This window comes from Ranitomeya imitator, chromosome 4, assembly GCF_032444005.1.
Source record: "Ranitomeya imitator isolate aRanImi1 chromosome 4, aRanImi1.pri, whole genome shotgun sequence".
In the NCBI taxonomy this organism is placed as follows: domain Eukaryota; kingdom Metazoa; phylum Chordata; class Amphibia; order Anura; family Dendrobatidae; genus Ranitomeya; species Ranitomeya imitator.
In genome coordinates, this window is record NC_091285.1 from 218,031,690 (window position 1) to 218,054,840 (window position 23,151).

The window sequence follows — 23,151 nt, forward strand, 5'->3', positions numbered from 1 at the left end:
AATTTTTATTTTATTTTCATGGCTCTGCGTTATAAACTTCTGTGAAGCACTTGGAAGTTCAAAGTCCTCACCACACATCTAGATTAGTTCCTTTAGGGGTCTAGTTTCCAAAATGGGGTCATATGTGGGGGATCTCCAATGTTTAGGCACACAGGGGCTCTCCAAACGTGACATGGTGTCCGCTAATGATTGGAGCTAATTTTCCATTTAAAAAGCCAATTGGCGTGCCTTCCCTTCCGAGCCCTGCCGTGCGCCCAAACAGTGGTTTACCCCCACATATGGGGTATCAGCGTACTCAGGACAAACTGGACAACAACATTTGCGGTCCAATTTCTCCTATTACCCTTGGCAAAATAGGAAATTCCAGGCTAAAAATCATTTTTGAGGAAAGAAAAATTATTTTTTATTTTCATGGCTCTGCATTATAAACTTCTGTGAAGCACCTGGGGGTTTAAAGTGCTCAATATGCATCTAGATAAGTTCCTTGGGGGGTCTAGTTTCCAAAATGGGGTCACTTGTGGGGGAGCTCCAATGCATAGGCACACAGGGGCTCTCTAAACGCGACATGGTGTCCGCTAACAATTGGAGCTAATTTTCCATTCAAAAAGTCAAATGGCGCGCCTTCCCTTCCGAGCCCTGCCGTGTGCCCAAACAGTGGTTTACCCCCACATATGAGGTATCGGCGTACTCGGGAGAAATTGCCCAACAAATTTTAGGATTCATTTTATCCTATTGCCCATGTGAAAATGAAAAACTGAGGCGAAAAGAATTTTTTTGTGAAAAAAAAAGTACTTTTTCATTTTTACAGATCAATTTGTGAAGCACCTGAGGGTTTAAAGTGCTCAATATGCATCTAGATAAGTTCCTTGGGGGGTCTAGTTTCCAAAATGGGGTCATTTGTGGGGGAGCTCCAATGTTTAGGCACACGGGGGCTCTCCAAACACGACATGGTGTCCGCTAACGATGGAGATAATTTTTCATTCAAAAAGTCAAATGGCGCTCCTTCCCTTCCGAACCTTACCATGTGCCCAAACAGTGGTTTACCCCCACATGTGAGGTATCGGCGTACTCATGAGAAATTGCCCAACAAATTTTAGGATCCATTTTATCCTGTTACCCATGTGAAAATGAAAAAAATTGAGGCTAAAAGAATTTTTTTGTGAAAAAAAAGTACTTTTTCATTTTTACGGATCAATTTGTGAAGCCCCCGGGGGTTCAAAGTTCTCACTATGCATCTAGATAAGTTCCTTGGGGCGTCTAGTTTCCAAAATGGGGTCACGTGTGGGGGAGCTCCAACTTTTAGGCACACGGGGGCTCTCCAAACGTGACATGGTGTCCGCTAAAGAGTGGAGCCAATTTTTCATTCAAAAAGTCAAATGGCGCTCCTTCCCTTCCAAGCCCTGCCGTGCGCCCAAACAGTGGTTTACCACCACATATGAGGTATCAGCGTACTCAGGACAAATTGGACAACAACTTTCGTGGTTCAGTTTCTCCTTGTACCATTGGGAAAATAAAAAAAATGTTGCTAAAAGATAATTTTTGTGACTAAAAAGTTAAATGTTCATTTTTTCCTTCCATGTTGCTTCTGCTGCTGTGAAGCACCTGAAGGGTTAAAAAACTTCTTGAATGTGGTTTTGTGCACCTTGAGGGGTGCATTTTTTAGAATGGTGTCACTTTTGGGTATTTTCAGCCATATAGACCCCTCAAACTGACTTCAAATGTGAGGTGGTCCCTAAAAAAAATGGTTTTGTAAATTTCGTTGTAAAAATGAGAAATCGCTGGTCAAATTTTAACTCTTATAACTTCCTAGCAAAAAAAAATTTTGTTTCCAAAATTGTGCTGGTGTAAAGTAGACATGTGGGAAATGTTATTTATTAACTATTTTGTGTCACATAACTCTCTGGTTTAACAGAATAAAAATTCAAAATGTGAAAATTGCGAAATTTTCAAAATTTTCGCCAAATTTCCGTTTTTATCACAAATAAACGCAGAATTTATTGACCTAAATTTACCACTAACATGAAGCCCAATATGTCACGAAAAAACAATCTCAGAACCGCTAGGATCCGTTGAAGCGTTCCTGAGTTATTACCTCATAAAGGGACACTGGTCAGAATTGCAAAAAACGGCCAGGTCATTAAGGTCAAAATAGGCTGGGTCATGAAGGGGTTAAACACAAAACATATCGACCTAAATTTACCATTATCATAAAGTATGTGTCACAAAAAAACAATTTCAATATCACTGGCATTTGTTGAAGCGTACCAGTTATTACCACATAAAGTGACACTGGTCAGATTTCAAAAATTTGGCTCTGTCACTAAGGGATTAAAAGATTGATTTATTTACTGATTTCCCATGTAACTGAGTTGGTATACAACAGTCACAATGGAAATTCAGAATCCTGGCTGCATTGCAGAGCTCCTGGTGTCCAGAAGTTCCTGCTCCCTCTACATCACCTGATCAGTGGCTTTCCCTACCATCACATAATTACTGGGCTTGGTGGATGCAGTGCAGTCAGCACTTCCTATACAATTGTGTGAAAAAATGTTTGCCCCCTTCCTGATTTCCTATTCTTTTGCAGGTTTTTCACACTTAAATATTTCAGATCACCAATCAAATTTAAATTAGACGAACACATGTAAACACAAAATGCCGTTTTTAAATGAAGGTCTTTATTAAGGGAAAATGGAACTCCAAGCCTACAGGGCCCTGTGTGAAAGTGATTTTCCCCTAAACCTACAATAACTGTCAATGAGTCTTTTAGTATGCTCAGGAGGAAATTTTGTCCATTCATCTTTGCAGGATTGTTGTAATTCAGCCACATTGGAGAGTTTCTGAACATGAATTGTTGTTTTAAGGTCATACACCACAGCTTATCAGTCGGATTAACGTCAGGACTTTGACCTGACGACGCCAAAGTCTTAATTTTATTTTTATTAAGCCATTCAGAGGTGGACTTGCTGGTGTGTTTTGCATCATTGTCCTGCTGCATAACCCAAGTGTGCTTCAGCTTGAGGTTAGGGTCAGATGACCAGACATTCTCCTTCAGAATTTTTTGGTAGACCGCAGAATTCATGGTTCCATTTAATACCAGTAAGTCATCCTGGACCTGCAAAACAGCCCCAGACCATCACTCTACCACCACCATATTTTACTCTTGGTATAATGTTCCTTTTCTGAAATGTTGTTACTTCTATGCCAGATGTAATGGGACATACACCTTCCAAAAATTTCAACTTTTGTCTCATCAGTCCAGAGTATTCTCTCAAAAGTCTTGGAGATCATCAAGATGTTTTCTGGCAAAACTGAGACGAGCCTTTATTTGAATTGCTCAGCAGTGGTTTTTGTCTTGGAACTCTGCCATGCAGACTAATTTTGCTCAGTCTTTCTTATGGTGGAGTCATGAAAAGTGGCCTTGACTGAGGCAAGTAAGGCCTGTAGTTCTTTGGATGTTGTTGTGGGGACGTTTTTGTGACCTTTTCGATGAGTTTTCAATGTGGTCTTGGGGTTATTTAATTTTGGTCAACTGGCCACAGTTAATCACTGTTCCATGTTTTTGCCACTTGTGGGTAATGGTTCTCACTGTGGTTCGCAGGAGTCCCAAAGCTTGAGAAATGGCTTTATAACCTTTTCCAGACTGATAGATCTCAATTACTTGGTTTCTCATGTGATCCAGAACTTCTTTGGATCGCGGCATGGCTAGCTTTTGAGCATCTTTTGGTCTACATCACTTTGCCAGACTAAGTGATTTCTTGATTGAGAACAGGTGTGGCTAAGCAATTTGAACCTGGCTTCCCAAAGATGTGATAAACCGCACTTAATTTATGTTTTTCATGCAGGGGAGGGACAATCACTTTCACACAGGTCCCTGTAGGTTTGGATTTCTTTTTCCCTTAATAATAATTCTGTACTGTGCATATGTATATGTGTATATATATATATATATATATATATATATATATATATATCTATATCGTGTTGGTTCAGCACTGTGTGTGTATGCAGCAATCAATAAGACAGAGACCATAATAAACAGTCTTTCTCCTCAAAGGGGAGTCTGGCTGTGTTACACAGCTGTCTCCCGCATCGGCACAATGTCGTTCAGTTGCTTTACTATGCTGTAACGTTGTAGAATGTGGGGTGCCTGGATGATTATCGTCTATAATCGTCTATAATTTAATGTGGAGTTAAAAAATAATTTTATTAGCTATTACTATATTGGTGCTGTTTGAAAATAGTAAATGAAGTATTACCGTACTTACTGTATATACTCGAGTATAAGCCGACTCGAGTATAAGCAGAGACCCTTAATTTTGCCACAAAAAACTGGGAAAACTTAATGACTCGAGTATAAGCCTAGGGTGGAAAATGCAGCAGCTACTGGTAAATGTCAAAAATACAAATAGATACCAATAAAAGTAAAATTGAGACATCAATGGGTTAAGTGTTTTTGAATATCCATATTGAATCAGGAGCCCCATATAATGCTCCATACAGTTCATGATGGGCCCCATAAGATGCTCCATATTAAAATATGCCCATATAATGCTGCACAAGTGCTGATTATGGCCCCATAAGATGCTCCATACAGACATTTGCCCCATATAATGCTCCACAAATGCTGATTATGGCCCCATAAGATGCTCCATAGACACATTTGCCCCATATAATGCTGCACAAATGCTGATTATGGCCCCATAAGGTGCTCCATATAGACATTTGCCCCATATAATGCTGCACAAATGCTGATTATGGCCCTATAAGATGCTCCATATAGACATTTGCCCCATATAATGCTGCACAAATGCTGATTATGGCCCTATAAGATGCTCCATATAGACATTTGCCCCATATGCTGTTGCTGCGATAAAAAAAAATAAAAAATCACATACTCACCTCTGGTTGCTCAGGCCCCCGACACTTGCTATAGTCACCTGTCCGTGTTCCACCGCCGAGCGGTGACAATCCTGTATCTGTCGTCTGTACACTATAGCTGACAACATCAGCATCAGCCACCACCAGTGTTGTTACCAATTATAGTAGTTTAACCCCTTAAACGCTGCTGTTGATGGTGACTACAGCATGTAGATGGTAAATAGTGTGTTGGGGCTCCCTCTTTAACCCCATTGGCACCCTGAGGTATTGATCATATGGTCCTGGTGTTTGCGGGGGCAGTTCATGGCCAAATAGCGTCTTTAAAGTCTGCTGGCCACAGTGATCTGTTCAGACATTATCAACATTTAGCTGGGAAAAATAATTTCTTAATTCTTGTTATGCCATTTTGCATTAACTCCTGGAAAGCACCTGAAGGGTTCATAGCATACCAAAAAGCAATTTTTAATATGTTGAGTGGTGCTGTTTTTAAAATGGTATCACTTGTGGGCTCCAATACATAAAACCAGGGTGGATAAAAATCAATGTTTTTGTTTTTTTTTTTTAAATCAAAAAAATCGGATTTTTTTTTTCTTAAATCAAAAAAATCGGATTTTTTTTTTTATTTAAATCGGATTTTTTTGATTTAAATCGGATTTTTTTCAATAAACTGCTTTTTGAGGAAAATATTTTACCATCCAAAGGTTCTTCCATCATGAGATAAAGCTGAGTTGTTTAACTCAGTAGAATAAAGGCTGTATATGTGTAACATTCACTTCCAGAGGTTTCTGTAGGATTAGTGGGCAGTTTCTCTCCTATATTATCACAGACGCTCGCTTTACTTACGCAGTTCTCAAAACTGAATTGGACTCCGCAGAGGTCCCAGCCTCTTCTTCACGGCAAAAATGTTACAACATGAACAGAGTTGAGAAAAAGACCTTAATCCTATTGTTCTACAAACCTATGAATACAGAATCAACCCCTTCAGTGCCAAGTCCAAGAAGTTAGAAAATATGTTTCTGATTGTTTGGACTGGAATAGATCTGCACAACACAAGAAGAATGTGAATCTAAGTGTGAGGAGGAGGAAGGGCAAGCAGACAAGAAAATGAAAGTGAAACTTTGAGCACAATACTGCAGCATAGCCACAGACAGACAAGTCTGGATCTGTTTGTGTGTACGATCTGAGGTTTATTACATTCTTTCCTTATAATGGCAGCAGGCCGTAAAAGAGACCCAGTTTGGGAATATTTTAATGAAGCTCCTTCGCCTATCGGTAAGGCAGGCATGCGTGCAAAATGCAAACGATGCAACAAAGAGATGCAAGGCCTGGTGGCGCGAATGAGGCAACATCATGAGAAGTGCAGTGATGAAGATGACCAAAGAAATACTTCTGAACAGGCAGGATCTTCAGGTTGGTAAACATTTTTATTGAATCCTATTTCTAAAGACTGAACTGTCATGTGTGAGAAAAATTATATTTCTTATTATTACTGCATGTTACTGTCATTTGGTACAGTTATGAAGAAAAACAAATATTCCTTTTGGGGCAGGGGCAGTGATGTGTTGTGTACAATAAGCAGAAATTGTATAAACAATAAAATAACAGCATTGACTTTTTTTGTTTAGGGGAATTCATGGATTCTGGAAACTATCCACCTCCTAGATCACCATCATCCTGTTCTACAGTTTCAGAGTTATCCATCCAGGATAGTGCTTCATTAGCAGCATCATCATCAGACACCCACAGCCACATATCACCATCACCCAAAAGGAAGAAAAAACCTTTACCTCCTGGAACCACCATAGATAGGTTTGTGATAAGAACTAGCAGATTAGAAAAAGAGTTGATTGATGAAAAAATTGCCCAGTTTATTTATGCAACAAACTCTTCTTTCCGTCTGACTGAGAACCCACACTTCATTAATATGGTTCAGTCACTGAGACCAGGATACAGTCCACCCAGCAGAGCTGATGTTGCAGGGAAACTGCTGGATCAAGTGTATGACAGAGAAATGGAGCAATGTGCAACAGCTCTGGAGGGTAAAATTGTTAACCTAAGTATTGATGGGTGGAGTAATGTCCACAATGATCCTATTGTATGTGCTTGTATAACAGAAGAAGGTAAAGTCTTCCTTGCACAAACAACTGATACGTCAGGAAATGCACACACAGCAGAATACTTACAAGAAGTGGCAGTAAAAGCTATAACGACATGTGAACAAAAATTCAAATGTCTAGTACGCAGTTTGGTCACTGACAATGCTGCAAACGTATCCAAGATGAGAAGAGATTTAGAAGAGCAGGGAGGGAATACAAAGCTGCTAATAACATATGGTTGCAGTGCTCATTTGCTGCACCTCTTAGCCAAAGACTTAAGTGTTCCAGAAATAAAGGCTAATGTTGTTGAAATTGCTAAGTACTTCCGTAATAATGATTTTGCTGCAGCAGCTCTGAAAAGGATGGGTGGAACCAAGCTAACGCTCCCACAAGATGTTAGATGGAACTCTGTGGTGGACTGTTTTGAGCAGTATATCAAAAACTGGCCTATTCTGATGACACTTTGTGAAGAAAATCGAGATAAAATAGATGGCACTGTTACGGCCAAAATCCTCAACATTGGGCTTAAGAGAAATGTTGAACATATGCTGAGCTTCCTGAAACCCATCTCTCAAGCTTTAAACAAAATACAGAAAAATAGCTGTTTTATTGCGGATGCTGTTGAAATTTGGAAGGAACTGAGTGAACACTTAAAAACAGAACTACACATGGACAGAATTAAATGACAAGCAGTAACAAACGAATGGGACAAGCACTGACTCCAGCTCATTTTTTGGCAAATATTGTCAATATCCAATATCAGGGTCAAAACCTAAGTGCTGAGGAAGAGGAGTTGGCTATGACATGGGTATCCAGCAATCATCCATCTTTAATGCCAACTATAATAAACTTCAGAGCTAAGGGGGAACCATTCAAGAAATATATGTTTGCTGAAGATATTTTAAGGAAGGTCACACCAGTAAACTGTTGGAAGTCACTTAAGCGCCTGGATTTAGAGACTGTTCAAGTAATGATTTCACTTTTAACAGCAGTAGCTTCTTTTGCAGGCGTTGAAAGAATATTCTCTTGCTTTGGACTCATTCATTCTAAATTGAGAAATCGGTTGGGACCCAATAAAGCAGGAAAGCTTGTTTTTCTTTTCCAGATTATGAATAGGAACAAAGAAGGAAGATGATGATGAAGATGACGACAAGTGAGCTACAGAAGACAGCAGGGACAGTAGTATTTAAGTTTTTCATGTGTCGGCTGGGCTGACAGTCTAAGTTTCTTATAATATATATATATATTTTGTTTAGCCAAATTAGTTAACAAACATGGATGTTTGTTTAAGCAAATAACTTATGCTGTAATGTTGTTATTGTTTCAGTTGAATAAATCTATTTAAATTGTTAAGGTCAGGATTATTTTTCTCCTTACTAAGTACAACAGAACAGTGGTGTCCAAATATGAATGATTAACCCATTAAACTGGGGAGAAAAAATTAATATAAAAAGTGATTATAAAAATCTTCATCTACTTGCATGTTAAAGTAGCAAGAACTAGTTTAGGTAGAAACTTTGATTTAAATCACTGATTTAAATCAAGCCTTACTGACTAGTGATTTAAATTGTGATTTAAATCAGTTAGATTTAAATCAAATCCACCCTGCATAAAACCACCAAAGTCACTTCAAACCTAACTTAATAGGTCCCTTAAAAAAAAAAAAAAGTTTTGTAAATCTTGAAAAAATGAAAAATTACTGCCTGCTACATTTTTAAACCTCCCAAAATGAAAAAACAAAACATAAAATCATTTTACAAATGGTGCTTCTGTAAAGCAGACACGAGGGAAATGTTAATGTTTTAGTGTGATGTGAATGTGGATTAAAGGGATCATTGAAAATTGAACATTTTACAAAAATTTTAAAAAGTTTCTCATATTTTTATAAATGCACAAAATATCAATCTAAATCTACCATTGTCACGAAAAAACAATCTCAAAATCAATAGGCTGCATTTGAAGCATTCCGGTTTTATTACCACATAAAGTGGTCAGATATTTTTTTTTTTAAATTGGCCCGGTCACTAAGGGGTTAAGCAGTTCCAATCTCACAGTGCAGGTGCTGGTAGTGCTCCAGTGTTGTGAGATGACCCGTGGCTGTCATGGAGTAGCTGTTGGTTGTGTTCCCGAGAGGTTGTTGGCAAATACCGGTCTTCCAGCTCCACTGTAGCGTCTCCTCTGAATTGGAGCCTTTTCCCCTGAAATGCTCTCCTGTGGGCAGCATCTAAGGCATAGAGAGTGTCCTTTTGGCAGTGCAATGTTGCCATGGTGACAAGTGCCTTAAAATCGAGAGCATCAGATGACAGATGCTTGCTTGGCAGTGGATTCTGGAGTTCGTGTTCTCAGACTAAAGTGTTTCTGTTACACAATCCTGCATCAATGATGTCGCCAGCGTGCACTGAATGCTGGGAATGCCGCTGATCTGTATGTATTCAGTCCTCCAGCCATTACCGCTGTCTGCTCTCTGTAAATGGCCTTCTCTCATGACCTGATTGTGCCATTGAGCAGGGGCATTGGATGGCTGTAGGTGGAATCCCCAGCAGGGTTTCCCCTCCTGTAGGGGGATGCATGCTGCTCCAGGAGCCGGCTGTCATACACGTGGTGGGCTGCGTCTAATAATAGCTGCCATGTCAGATGCTGGGAAGGCTGGCTATATCGTGGCTTCACAGGGGAATATTCCTGCTTTCCTAGTGTGGTGTAACCTTATATAACCTCACTCTGTAGTTTTGCTCATTATGCCACTGGACTATTGATGGAAATGTAATGCACATGCAATGTGATTAGACCCACCTCAGTCAGAGGGATCATGGGAATTGTCCTGCGGTATATCAGAGGTAAGATGGAATCAGATTTGCAGACAACCCAGAAATGTCACATCAAATAATACAGGTGTACAAAAGGCCTACACAATGCAATAATAATTTTTATTCACGGTATTTAGTTTTTCTTTTACATTTGCCTGTGCTCCACTATACAAGGGAAAATTTTAAATAAGAAAATGGAAAACTCTTGACCTTGGCATTGTATTCTACCAGATCCTATAATCTGTTGTACTATTTCATCTGGCTAAAATGTGAGGCACAAAAACCTGATATTCAGTTGTGCTCAAAAGTTTACGTACCCGGCAGAATTTTTGCTTTCTTGGCCTTTTTTCAGAGAATATGAATGATAACACCAAAACTTTTTCTCCACTCATGGTTAGTGGTTGGGTGAAAAATATTTAGAATTGAGAGTCCTCAGTGGTTGATACCTTTTAATGGCTAACTGAAAAGATGGTAACAAATTGCAAGCTTTCGAGACTACATACGTCTCTTCATCAGGCAAAGACTAAAAAAAATTCTGAAGAATCACATATGTATGCACAACATCGTATAGAAAAAAAAAAAAACCCCACCATGGATAAGCCAGGTGAAGGCATTTATTGTGGAACATATTTTTGTTCTAAGATCTATTGATTAAAATGAACTATGTGTGTGGGACAACCCCTTTAAGGCCTCATTCACAGACTAGTATTGCCAAATCTGCTTACATCCATATTCTAGTGTGTAAGGGGGCCTCTAACACATCATTGTCAGGGCAGATAAAGATGGGGCATGTCCAATTTCGGACAACTGGTCCCTTTTTTTTTATTCTTTATTAGAGGAGGTAAAACTTCTCCATAGATGTCTGTCTGCAGTTCTCTCATAAAGAATAGAGGAGTGCATGGCGGAGTGAGCGCTCTTCTGTATGAGGTCGTCAGTTAAAGTAGATGTCGACATAAAATGATCAGTCAGACAATCGTTCGGTCAACAGCAGAAGTGAATGGAAGGGGCTTTAGGCTTGTGCACAGAACTACATACAATGAACCTTGTACAAAGCAAGAAAACAGTGATGGGCTCACATCAGAGCTGACATTATGGGCACATATATATATTCTCAATATGAGAGCGGTAGAAAAGGTTACTTTACCTTCTGCAAAAATTGTTGCCCAGTCCTGGCATATAAGCACCCTGGCCAAGCTGTGATGGATTGTCGGTGCTTGTGGCAGTGGCGGTATATATTACCGCAGCCCCAGAGCTACATTTCTGATGCCTTACCTAAACAACATGCATGTTTGATGGTCAGCAGTCTGTGTTTTTTGCCTCTGTAGATGATGATCTGTTGCATACTATGAAAGTGTTTTAATATAGATTATCTATATTTTACAGGTAAAAAACAAGATGGCACTGTTGAAAATCGTAACAAAGGTATTTTTTTTTTATTAATTCCTTTCTTAGTGTAGTATGTTCAAATATGTTCTCATGTCTTACTCATTTTATAATGGTTAAAATTGTATTTTTTTTAGCAAAGGCTCAAGATGGTGCAGCTATGGAAATGCAGCCCCTTAAGAGTGAAGACGGTGGTGATGGAGAAGACAAAAAGAAATCAAATTTGCCAAAGAAAGAGAAATCTGTTTTGCAAGGAAAACTTACTAAGTTGGCTGTACAGATTGGCAAAGCAGGTATTTCTTACTTTCCTTGTTTCCTGTCCCTGGTGATAAGTAATTTTCTCCTATGGATAGTAGTATCCTTTAATGCTGCACCAGACTTGTTCTCTCCCTCATCATACACACACACCTGGCTTGGGCATGCGTCAGTGGGAAGAGGGGAGTGCCTTCTACTGGGCAAACACAAGGTCTGGTATATTCACATCCAATGCCTCTGTACTGATCCTTGCTGTTATGGAGGACCCTTTCCTGATTTGTATGGTGGGTCTGCTCATAAATACCTTGTCGATGCATGGAGCCGTCTCCGAGATGAGCCTGCTTCATACCAGCCAGAGACCGCTGGTGTTACATTATACTTGCCCCAAATCTGCCTGTAACCACAGTGACTGAATCTTTCTTCCATTGCTGTAGTTTAACCACTTTGGTGCTGTTGTCAATCTCTGACAACAGCACTTAAATGTCAGTGCCAGTGATCAACCATGTACTAGGGGCTCCTTCAGATGTCCATGCTGGTGTTATAGCTATGATGTTGAAGGATCTAAAGCATAGCCATTATAGTCTATGGGGCTGTTGACGTCTGTTTATTTACAGAAATAATGGTCTTTAAAAAAACATCACTGCGACATGTTTGGTTTTGATTGGGGTCAAGAATCAAAATCACCCATACAAGTCAGTGGGTCAGGGAAAATCAGACTGCACAGGGAGGCCATCCGTGTACAGTCTGGGTACTTTCTGTGACTAACCTGTTATGTTCCAAGGGCAACATTTGTCGGATTCAACCAGTCCATGCTCCAAAGTGAAACATAAATATCACAACATACATATCTAATGGGTGCTAAGCCATTTGTAGGACTCCTGCCTATCAGGAGAATAGAGGTCTTATTACTTTCTATTCACAATCCAGAAAGGAAAAGACCACGGATTCAGCTTTATCCATTGTACCTTCTCCCATAAAGTACAGTGGTTATATCAGCACTCATGCATGGCTTCCTTTTTATTTCATTTCCTCCTGTGCAGTGACTCGCCTGCGCAGAAGAAGGATGCAGACACTGCCCATAGAAGGGCAGATAAGGTTCGGACTATAGCGCTAGTGCTGGGCGCAGGATTACGGCACCACAGTTGCATGTCACAGGGCAGTGTGACGTACATGTGAGGGGGTGGTATGTTAATGAAGACAGGAGACAGAGATTTCTTCCCAGCACCACATGCCCCAGAGCCTGGAAGAAATCATTAACATAAAAGATTAAAACATAAACTAGACCGCAGCTGTGAGGCATACAAGTAAGACTATTTTACCCATTCTATTACCTGTATGCCCATAATGGTTTTTAAAAGCATCCCAACGGGTGACAGATGTCATGATATTGTCACCAGAGACCCACCTATTACAATGAATACCAACAAAAGAACCACTGGTGTACAAAGTCACAAAAACGTAATATTTATTATAATAATTAAAAATAAACTATAAAGTAGAATCTAAATAAACAGCATAACCCAATGAAGGACCACATGTACATAATAAATATACAACATAATGTCTGTTTAATGTATACATACGGTGATTGATGTTAAATTAGATGTGTGTGTATGTATGTGTATATATATATATATATATATATATATATATATATATATATATATATATATATATATATATATATATATATATATATAGAAAAAAAGAGGCAGCACTCCATCATAAAGTGAAAAAAAGTGGAAGGTTTTAATCAACCCACACAGCCGGGCGACGTTTCAGCTCCATCTGAGCCTTTTTCAAGCAGTGAGTAACCATACCTAACATCCATTTATACGTGTCTCAACACATTACTAATTAGTCCAATTATAATTTACATTCAATTTGTGCTCATGTATTAAAAATATATTTCATCCTTTGCTCATATTATCATCCTGTGTTCATGTTCCTGAAAGTGGCTTGTGCTTCTGTGCAGATAAAAACTCATTCCTCTTCCATGAACCTTAGATTCACCTCATATTCTACCCATGATTATTGAAATAATAATAAGTACCCCAATATCCGTTTTACATATCCGTTATACATACAATACTGTCCACTTACCCCTGTTGCACATGTGGACTAATGGAGGAAAATTTGTTTGTAAGTCGGCGTTCCTTGCCGCTTACTGCGCATGTCTCTGACGCAACACTAAGCAGAATCGCTATTCTGACCAATCAGACGCTCTGTGTGGCATTTTTTTCTCGGCGCATGCGCAGTAACGCTATAAATCGCCATATTGGTTGAGGAATATTATGCTCAAGCGTCCTGAATTACTAACTCCTGCGCAGTAGCGCTGAAGTGTATAACATAGTTATTTTTGAAGCGCTATAAACCTGCCCTAATAATTGCGTACTGAGTTGCCAGCATTTGTGCAATAGCGCTGAAGATTATAACGAGATCCTTGTGGATCCATTTCTACGGTGCTGCATACATAATAGGACTCCATACAACCAACACTGCATTGTTATATCATATTTCACTGTGTCAGTCTGCAAATCTGCATACACTCATCTACCCAGACATAGCAAGTATACTATTGAGTCAATACTCAGTGGATCACCTTATTGGGTCACAAATGTACTAAATAATAAAAAAATAAGAAAAGAAAAATAAACCGGCATATATTACACTGATCTCTTTATCTTTTATCTCTTTTTCTTCTTTTTTATTTTTTTATTAATTTTTTATTATTCAGTGGAACTGCTGGGATTATTAGGTATGCCTCTGATATCCTGGCTATATGGATGGCTGCTTATTAAAGACAGCCCCCATTAGTCAATGGAGCCACTCTGCCCCTCAGTTGTCCCTCCGGACCAAAGTGTTGCAGCCATGACATCCATATGATACCGCTACCATTATCCCAATTCCACTATATTTATTAAAGATCAGTTATATATACCCTAGAATAAGGCCAAAAAGGTGCATACATGTGTCCTAATTCCACGAGTGGGTTCCCTTCTTCAGTGGTCCCTATAGATCAGTGTTCCCCAACTCCGGTCCTCAAGAGCCACCAACAGGTCATGTTTTCAGGATTTCCTTAGTATTGCACAGGTGATTGAATGCTTGCCTGTCCAGGTGATGCAATTATCACCTTTGCAATACTAAGGAAATCCTGAAAACATGACCTGTTGGTGGCTCTTGAGGACTGAACTTGGGGAACACTGCTATAGATCAATAGCAACTTGCCCCTCTATAGTCCCTCCGGACCAGAGTATTGCAAACATGACAACCACAGGATGCCAGCCACAGCATGACAACCACAGGATGCCCTCACTCATATCAAGACACTGTACTCCATAATTTTGTGCCATAATATATTTATTTAGACCCAAATGAGTGATCCACCAAATATAAAAAGCCAGGCAGATAGGTGCATACATAAATTTCAACAATACGGAAATTAATAATTAATAATCTCATATTTATATATAATTTGAATCCTACATAGTTCCACATATCCACAGGGGGAGATTTTCTTTCCGGAATTGGTATCTAAGGAATGAAAGATAGAAATAAAATTACAGATATAAAATATCATTTTTCTAAAAAAGTTTTTTCTGAGTTCCAATTCTACCAAGAGAAACAAGGTTATTGCATACCTTCTTATAACACCGTATGAATATTAAAGTCTACATTCAGTCCTTTCGGTTTGAGTGTTTTTAACTCATAAATCCATTTGAGTTCCTTCTTTTTTAAAATCTGCTCTCTATTACCTCCTTTCCTTTGGACTGGAACTACATCAATTATTCTACATGTTAGATCTTTTTCCTGATGATTAAATTCTACAAAGTGTTTAGGAACTGGAAGATCCATCCTCCTCTTTCTGATGGTGTATCTATGCTGATTCATCCGAACCTTGAATGGACATATTGTTTCCCCAATATACCAAAGGTTGCATGGACAACTTAGGAGGTATATTACGTGGTCTGTGTCACATGTCAGGTATTCCTTGATTTGGTAAACCTTGCCTGTTGTTGGGTGCTCAAACGTAGGGCCTCTTATCACATGTGTGCAGTTGACACAAGACAGGCACGGAAAACAACCCCTCTTTTTTCTACCAGTCAATGTCAACTGTTGGTTTCTTGACAATGATCCAATGTCCGATTTTACTAGGTAATCCCCTAAATTCCTACTCCTTTTATAAGAATATAATGGTGGCATTGAGAATTCTTTTACTTCGGGATGACATCTGCCTAGCATACCCCAGTGTTTAGAGATGATCCTGCTTATCTCTCTACTTTCCTCTACATAAGTACTGACAAAGGGAACTCTATTGATCCGTTTTTTACTACGTACGTCTTTGGTTATCAATATCTTCCTATCTTTCTTTTTTACTTTCTCTTTGACAGAATTTAAGAGCTTTCTGGGATATCCTCTTTCAATAAATTTTGTTATCAATGTCTCCAATGCTTCATCTACATCTTCCTCCTTTTTTACAATTCGTCTTACTCTCAGTAACTGACTTAGTGGTATTGACTCAATGATTTTACGTGGATGTTGACTATCGTATACTAACAGATTATTTCTATCTGTATTTTTGACATAGAGTTTAGTGATCAATTCATTATTTTTTTTGTACCACCAATACATCCAAAAATTGCATTTCCTTAGTAGAGGACACTAGCGTAAACTTTATGGTTTCATCTATGGTGTTAAGGTAATGGTGAAACTCATTCAACATAACCTCCGTACCTGTCCATAGGAGGAAGACATCGTCTTTGTATCTCCACCACACCTTTACATATTGGAAGTGGTGGGACACATAGACGAAGTCTTCCTCCAAAGTTTCCATAACTAAATTTGCATATGCAGGGGCCATATTGGCCCCCATTGCTGTACCTCTTTTTTGTGTATAAAATGTATCACCGAATAGAAAATAATTTCTTGTCAAAATTATTTCCAGTAGCTTGAGCAAAAACCTATTACCCTCCTCTGTATATCCAGCTAGTTCTAATTTTTTCTTTATTGCACTGAGCCCACGACCATGATCGATAGACGTGTATAGAGAGACTACGTCGAATGACGCCAAAATCATCTCTCCATCCAATTCTATCTCCTCTAGTTTTCTCAAAAAATCTGTAGTGTCTCTTATATGCGACTTACCTCGCTTTACAATGGGGTTAAAAATCCTATCCAAAAATATACCCATTTTATTGAATATTGAGCCTACCCCTGAAATTATGGGGCGCCCTGGTGGATTATCAAGCCTTTTATGTATTTTAGGGATTACATATAGCATCGGTGTTTTAGGAATTTCCACCCATAAATATTCATACAGTTCCTGATCTATGACAAATATGTGTAATGCTTCTTTCAGACAACTCTCAATTTCTTTACTGATTTTACATTTTGGATCTCCATCCATTTTTTGATAAACTTCCGTATCCGCCAATTGTCTGCTCACTTCTGTCAAATACATGGACCTGTCCATGACGACGACAGCACCCCCTTTATCAGCGGGTTTGATGATGATGTCGCCGTCATGGACAAGCTCCTGCAAAGCCAGAAACTCTTCCTTGAAGATGTTCGGGTGTCTATATGTACCCTCATTTTTGCTCCTTAATTCCTCCACCTCCATTGTAACCACCTTCTCAAATGCATCTATAGCTGCTGGACTATTGACTCAATAGTATACTTGCTATGTCTGGGTAGATGAGTGTATGCAGATTTGCAGACTGACACAGTGAAATATGATATAACAATGCAGTGTTGGTTGTATGGAGTCCTATTATGTATGCAGCACCGTAGAAATGGATCCACAAGGATCTCGTTATAATCTTCAGCGCTATTGCACAAATGCTGGCAACTCAGTACGCAATTATTAGGGCAGGTTTATAGCGCTTCAAAAATAACTATGTTCTACACTTCAGCGCTACTGCGCAGGTGTTAGTAATTCAGGACGCTTGAGCATAATATTCCTCAACCAATATAGCGATTTATAGCGTTACTGCGCATGCGCCGAGAAAAAAATGCCACACAGAGCGTCTGATTGGTCAGAATAGCGATTCTGCTTAGTGATGCGTCAGAGACATGCGCAGTAAGCAGCAAGGAACGCCGACTTACAAACAAATTTTCCTCCATTAGTCCACATGTGCAACAGGGGTAAGTGGACAGTATTGTATGTATAACGGATATGTAAAACGGATATTGGGGTACTTATTATTATTTCAATAATCATGGGTAGAATATGAGGTGAATCTAAGGTTCATGGAAGAGGAATGAGTTTTTATCTGCACAGAAGCACAAGCCACTTTCAGGAACATGAACACAGGATGATAATATGAGCAAAGGATGAAATATATTTTTAATACATGAGCACAAATTGAATGTAAATTATAATTGGACTAATTAGTAATGTGTTGAGACACGTATAAATGGATGTTAGGTATGGTTACTCACTGCTTGAAAAAGGCTCAGATGGAGCTGAAACGTCGCCCGGCTGTGTGGGTTGATTAAAACCTTCCACTTTTTTTCACTTTATGATGGAGTGCTGCCTCTTTTTTTCTATGTGAATTTGGTGCAATCGTTGGACTGGTTGCCTGGGGCCTTGCACCCGAAGATAAGTACAAGGGTTGTGCTGTTCCCTTTTTTCCTATTATATATATATATATATATAGCATAAGCTTGTTAGAACCTATAAATTGCACACCAGTGGAGGAACAAATGATTAAAAGAAGGTATATACTCGAAGCACTTACCGTACATTGTTCTAGTAAAAGGCTGATGTGACGTGGTCCTGGCGCCCCAACGTGCGTTTCACCCTAACTTTGTTAGGGGTGTGTTGGGTCCTTGCTCACACAGTGTGCTTTCTGTATACATTTTATTATAGAAAAAGGCCGAAATATAAACTGTTTTTAGTTTTGTGCAGAGAATGTGCATATTGCTGTTCTGTCTCATGTGTGATCTCTTAAATCGAGTACTGCATACTTAATCTTGTTGTCTACTCTTTCAAGGCTTGGTGATGTCTGCAATAACCGTCATAATACTTGTTTTATACTTTGTGATCAACAATTTCTGGGTTCAGAATCGCCCCTGGTTGGCTGAGTGTACACCAATTTATGTCCAGTATTTTGTAAAGTTTTTCATCATTGGAGTAACAGTTTTGGTAGTAGCTGTACCAGAAGGTCTTCCACTTGCAGTAACCATTTCTTTGGCTTACTCTGTTAAGGTAAGAGTTTTCTTCATCTAACCAACTAGTTGTCGGCGTTGGTCCTAGCATTGCATGGTTTTATACTCTGGGATTCCAAATATAACCTATATTTGGAATATTGGCAGCTGTTTCTTTATGTGAGATCTTTTTTTTTTCTGGTTCTTTCTGACTTTTCTCTTTTTTTTTTTTGCTCTCTAACTTTGTCTGTTTTTTCTGTCCTACCTCTTTCTATCTTGTTTTCTCTGTATGTTGTGAGACATAGTTAAAGGCGTTTTCCCACCATTGAATATCCTATTCATTATATGAATTATAATGGACATTTACTACTTACATGATGTTAAAAATAATCTAGTGAGGTTATGACATTTACATTAAAGTTTAGGCAAGGGTGAAAAAATGCTGCAAAGTAAGAATGCTTTTATAAATAGAAATGTTTAATTACCAACAATGCAAATTATTAAGTTTAGAAAGGAAAGAGAAATCTAAAGCACAACAATATTTAGTGTAACCTCTTCGCCATCAAGACAGAATCTATTCTAGTTACACTTGCACTGTCATGGATTTTGGATAATTATAGTTAAGTGCATGAGTAACCAATTATATCAAACGGGTGATAATCATCATTTTTATATTTAGGTTGAAATCAGGGCTGTGGAGTTGGTAAGCCATACCTCCGACTCCTCAATTTCCTGACTCCACAGCACTGCCTCACTACAGGAACAGAACAGACATTTATAGGACATTTTATAACATTCCCACATTCTTATGAAAACATTTACAGCACATCTTGCACTGAGCTACTGAACCCAATTAATTACATATTTTAGGAGTCGTAGCCATTGCATTTTATACAGACTCCAAAAAAATGGACTCGGACTCCACAGCCCAGGTTAAGTGAAATAGAAGCAGCGGCGTAGAAGACTAAGGGCTCATACTCACTTGCGTGAAATACGGCCGAGTCTCACATGGTAACGCCCGGCTCTGCCTTCGGCACTTGGGAGCAGAGCGTGAAGCTCCATGTATTGATATTTGGCACGCTCCGTTCTGGAGTGCCTGCGGCAGAGCAGGGTTTTAACATGTGAGACTCGGCCGTATTTCACGCCAGTGAGTATGAGCCCTTACAAATGGTTGAGGAACAACCACATATATTCTTGCACAACATTCTATTTGCAGCAGTTTCATACAGAATGGCAAGAATGAGCAGCAAGACACACTGTAGTTGTTCTTCATCAGCAAGGTCTCACCCAGCAAAGATGTCAAAGCAGACTACAGTTTCAAGATATGTTTTTCAAGCTCTTTTGAAGAAACACCAAGAAATGGGCAAGTTTGAGGACCATAGATGCAGTGGTTGGCAAAGGAAACCCGGTGCAGTAGATGAAAGCTCAAGCACCTCAAGCTCACTAGACATCTTTGAGCCTGTTTTAGAAGAAGTTTCCAAGCTCCTCACTTCTGCTCTGCCTACAACCTGCAATAGTGACCCCATTCCTTCACCTCTCCTGCAGTCTCTCACCAGTGGTCACCACTCACCTGACTAAAATATTTAACCTCTCTCTTTCCTCAGGCATCTTTCCCTCCTCATTTAAACATGCCATCATTACCCCTTTACTTAAAAAGCCATCCCTGGACCAGAACTGCACGGCTAACTACAGACCTGTCTCTAACCTTTCCTTCATCTCTAAACTCCTGGAACGCTTGGTCCACTCCCGTATAATCAGCTATCTCTCGGATAACTCTCTTCTCGACCCCTTACAATCTGGTTTCCGCTCTTTACACTCCACTGAAACTGCCCTCACTAAAGTCTCTAATGATCTAATAACAGCTAAATCCAAAGGTCATTGCTCTCTGCTGATTCTCCTGGATCTCTCTGCCGCATTTGATACTGTGGATCACCAGCTCCTTCTCACCATGCTCCGCTCCATAGGCCACAAGGACACAGCCCTCTCCTGGTTCTCCTCCTACCTCTCTGACCGCTCCTTCACTGTGTCTTTTGCCGGCTCCTCTTCCTCTCCTCGTCCCCTTACTATCGGGGTTCCGCAGGGCTCAGTCCTGGGCCCCCTCCTCTTCTCTCTATACACTGCCCCTATTGGACAAACAATCAGCAGATTTGGGTTCCAGTACCATCTCTATGCTGACGACACCCAATTATACACTTTTTCCCCCGACATCACCCCTACCCTAATTCAAAATACCAAGGATTGTCTGTCTGCTGTCTCTAACATCATGTCCTCCCTCTATCTGAAACCAAATCTCTACAAAACTGAACTACTTGTGTTTCTCCCTTCTACTAACCTCACTCTACCCAACATCGAAATTACCCTGGGGGGTTCAACCATAACTCCCAAACAGCATGCCCGCTGTCTTGCGGTCATATTCCACACCAAACTTTCCTTTACTCCCTATATCCGATCACTCCTTCGCTCCTGTCACCTGCATCTTAAAAACATCTCCATAATCCGACCTTTTCTCACCTTTAAAACTGCTACGACTCTTACTGTCGCTCTTATTCATTCTCATCTGGACTACTGCAACTCTCTTCTGATCGGTCTCCCTCTTTCCAAACTTTCTCCTCTCCAATCCATCTTGAATGTGGCAGCCAGGGTCATATTTCTGTCCAGCCACTTCACCGATGCCTCCATCTTGTGCCAGTCATTACACTGGCTACCCATTCGCTACAGGGTCCAGTATAAACTCATCTCTCTCACCCACAAAGCTCTCCACAGTTCTGCACCGCCTTATATCTCCTCTCTCATCTCCGTCTATCGCCCTACACGTGCCCTCCGTTCTACAAATGACCTAAGACTAACATCCCCCGTAATCCAAACCTCGCACCTCCGTCTCCAAGACTTCTCTCGTGCTGCGCCAGCTCTCTGGAATGCACTTCCCCAGACGATCAGACTGATACCTAGCCCCGACCTATTCAAGTGCGCTTTAAAAACCCATCTCTTCAAACAAGCCTACCACATCAACTACTCAGTAAACTAACTTTGTCCTGTTCCCTCCTTCCAAATATTATCTGCATGTGAATCTGCACCCTACTATTCATCTGTCTCCACACCTTAAATGCACGCGATAACTGCACTTAATACTTGACTATTGCACTTAAACACACGGGCTGATGACTGGATCATGCAGCTTTATATGAAAATCCCTATTTATTATAATTGCCAGACCTGAAATAACAAACACTTTTCACCTATTGTGTCCCCCCATTTCCTTGTAGATTGTAAGCTTGCGAGCAGGGATCTCACCCCTAATGTCACTGTTTAAATTGTCTTAACTTGCACTGAATTTGTCTGTACATGTCCCTGCTTAATTGTAAAGTGCTGCGGAATATGTTGGCGCTATATAAATAAAAATTATTATTATTATTATTATGAAAGATGCCTCATGCTGACTACCCATGCAATTCAGAAGATTTCCAGCAGTGCCATCAGCTCAGACTTGACAGCAACCACTGAGACCCAGCCACACACATGTACTATACTGTTCAGAGATGTCAGGCCAGCAGAGGTCTTCATGCCAGAATTATAGCCAAAATGCCATACGTTCGACATGGAAACAGATCCAAGTTACTCAACTCTGCTTGAAAACATAAAACCTGGAGTGCAGAAAAATAGCCATACCTTAGACTGATGTGAGATCTTTGGATGTTACTGAAGTCATTTTCTTCATTAAAAGGTTGGACAGTGGAACATGTCAGGCAGCAGCAAAGCATGGTTTGGGACTGCTTTTCAGCAAATGGAGTTTGAGATCGTCAGAATTAATTGTGCCTTCTGAGAAATGCACACAGTTGTATATTCATCAGGCAGTGCCATCAAGGAGAGGTCTGGCTCCAAATGTATTCTCCAGCAGGACAACGACCCCCAAACATGCAACCAATGTCACAAATAACCATCTACAGCAAACAGAAGAACAAGGAGACCTGGGAATAATGATATGGCCCCACAGAGCCCTGAGTGCAACATCAGAGTCAGTGTGGGATTACATAGAGACAAGGACTTGAGAACGCATACAGCCAAGTATCTCTTGTTGGTTCTCCAAGATGTTTGGAACAAACTTTCTGCTGACATTAAAAACTGTGTACAAGTGTACCTAGAAGAATTGATGCAGTTTTGAAAGCAAAGGGCGGGCACACCAAATATTGATTTAGATATCTCTTGTTTCTTTACTTTGCATTTTTTTAATTTCTAAAAAAACAACAAAAAAAACCTTTTGACCTGTTTTTTTTTATTTTTTAAAGCATTCCTACATTGCTTTTTTTTTGTACATATGCCTAAACTTTTGCACACTGATGTATATAGCACAGCACCAAGCAGTGTAAATAGCAATATGCACACTTGCCTAATGAGCTGAGTGTTGGTAGTCACGCATGCTCAGTCACTCTTCATACAGCTAAAGTCTTTTAACATGTTAAAGGGAACCTGTCACCCCCCTCAGGCGTTTGTAACTAAAAGAGCCACCTTGTGCAGCACTAATGCTGCATTCGACATGGTGGCTCTTTTAGTTATGATGCCTGCACACGCTGAAATAAACGTTTATAAAA

The 23,151-nt window shown here is 39.8% G+C and overlaps 1 protein-coding gene across 5 annotated transcripts in view; it reads left to right on the forward strand.

Annotated features, from left to right (window-relative positions):
- ATP2B1 (ATPase plasma membrane Ca2+ transporting 1) overlaps nucleotides 1-23,151 on the forward strand; it is a 207,982-nt gene that overhangs the window by 148,379 nt on the left and 36,452 nt on the right. For all 5 annotated transcript variants that reach the window (XM_069764375.1, XM_069764378.1, XM_069764373.1 and 2 more), the window contains exons 7-9: nucleotides 11,162-11,200; nucleotides 11,299-11,454; nucleotides 18,412-18,626. In XM_069764375.1, the coding sequence (XP_069620476.1) occupies nucleotides 11,162-11,200; nucleotides 11,299-11,454; nucleotides 18,412-18,626 (410 nt within the window). The remainder of the gene's footprint in view (nucleotides 1-11,161; nucleotides 11,201-11,298; nucleotides 11,455-18,411; nucleotides 18,627-23,151) is intronic.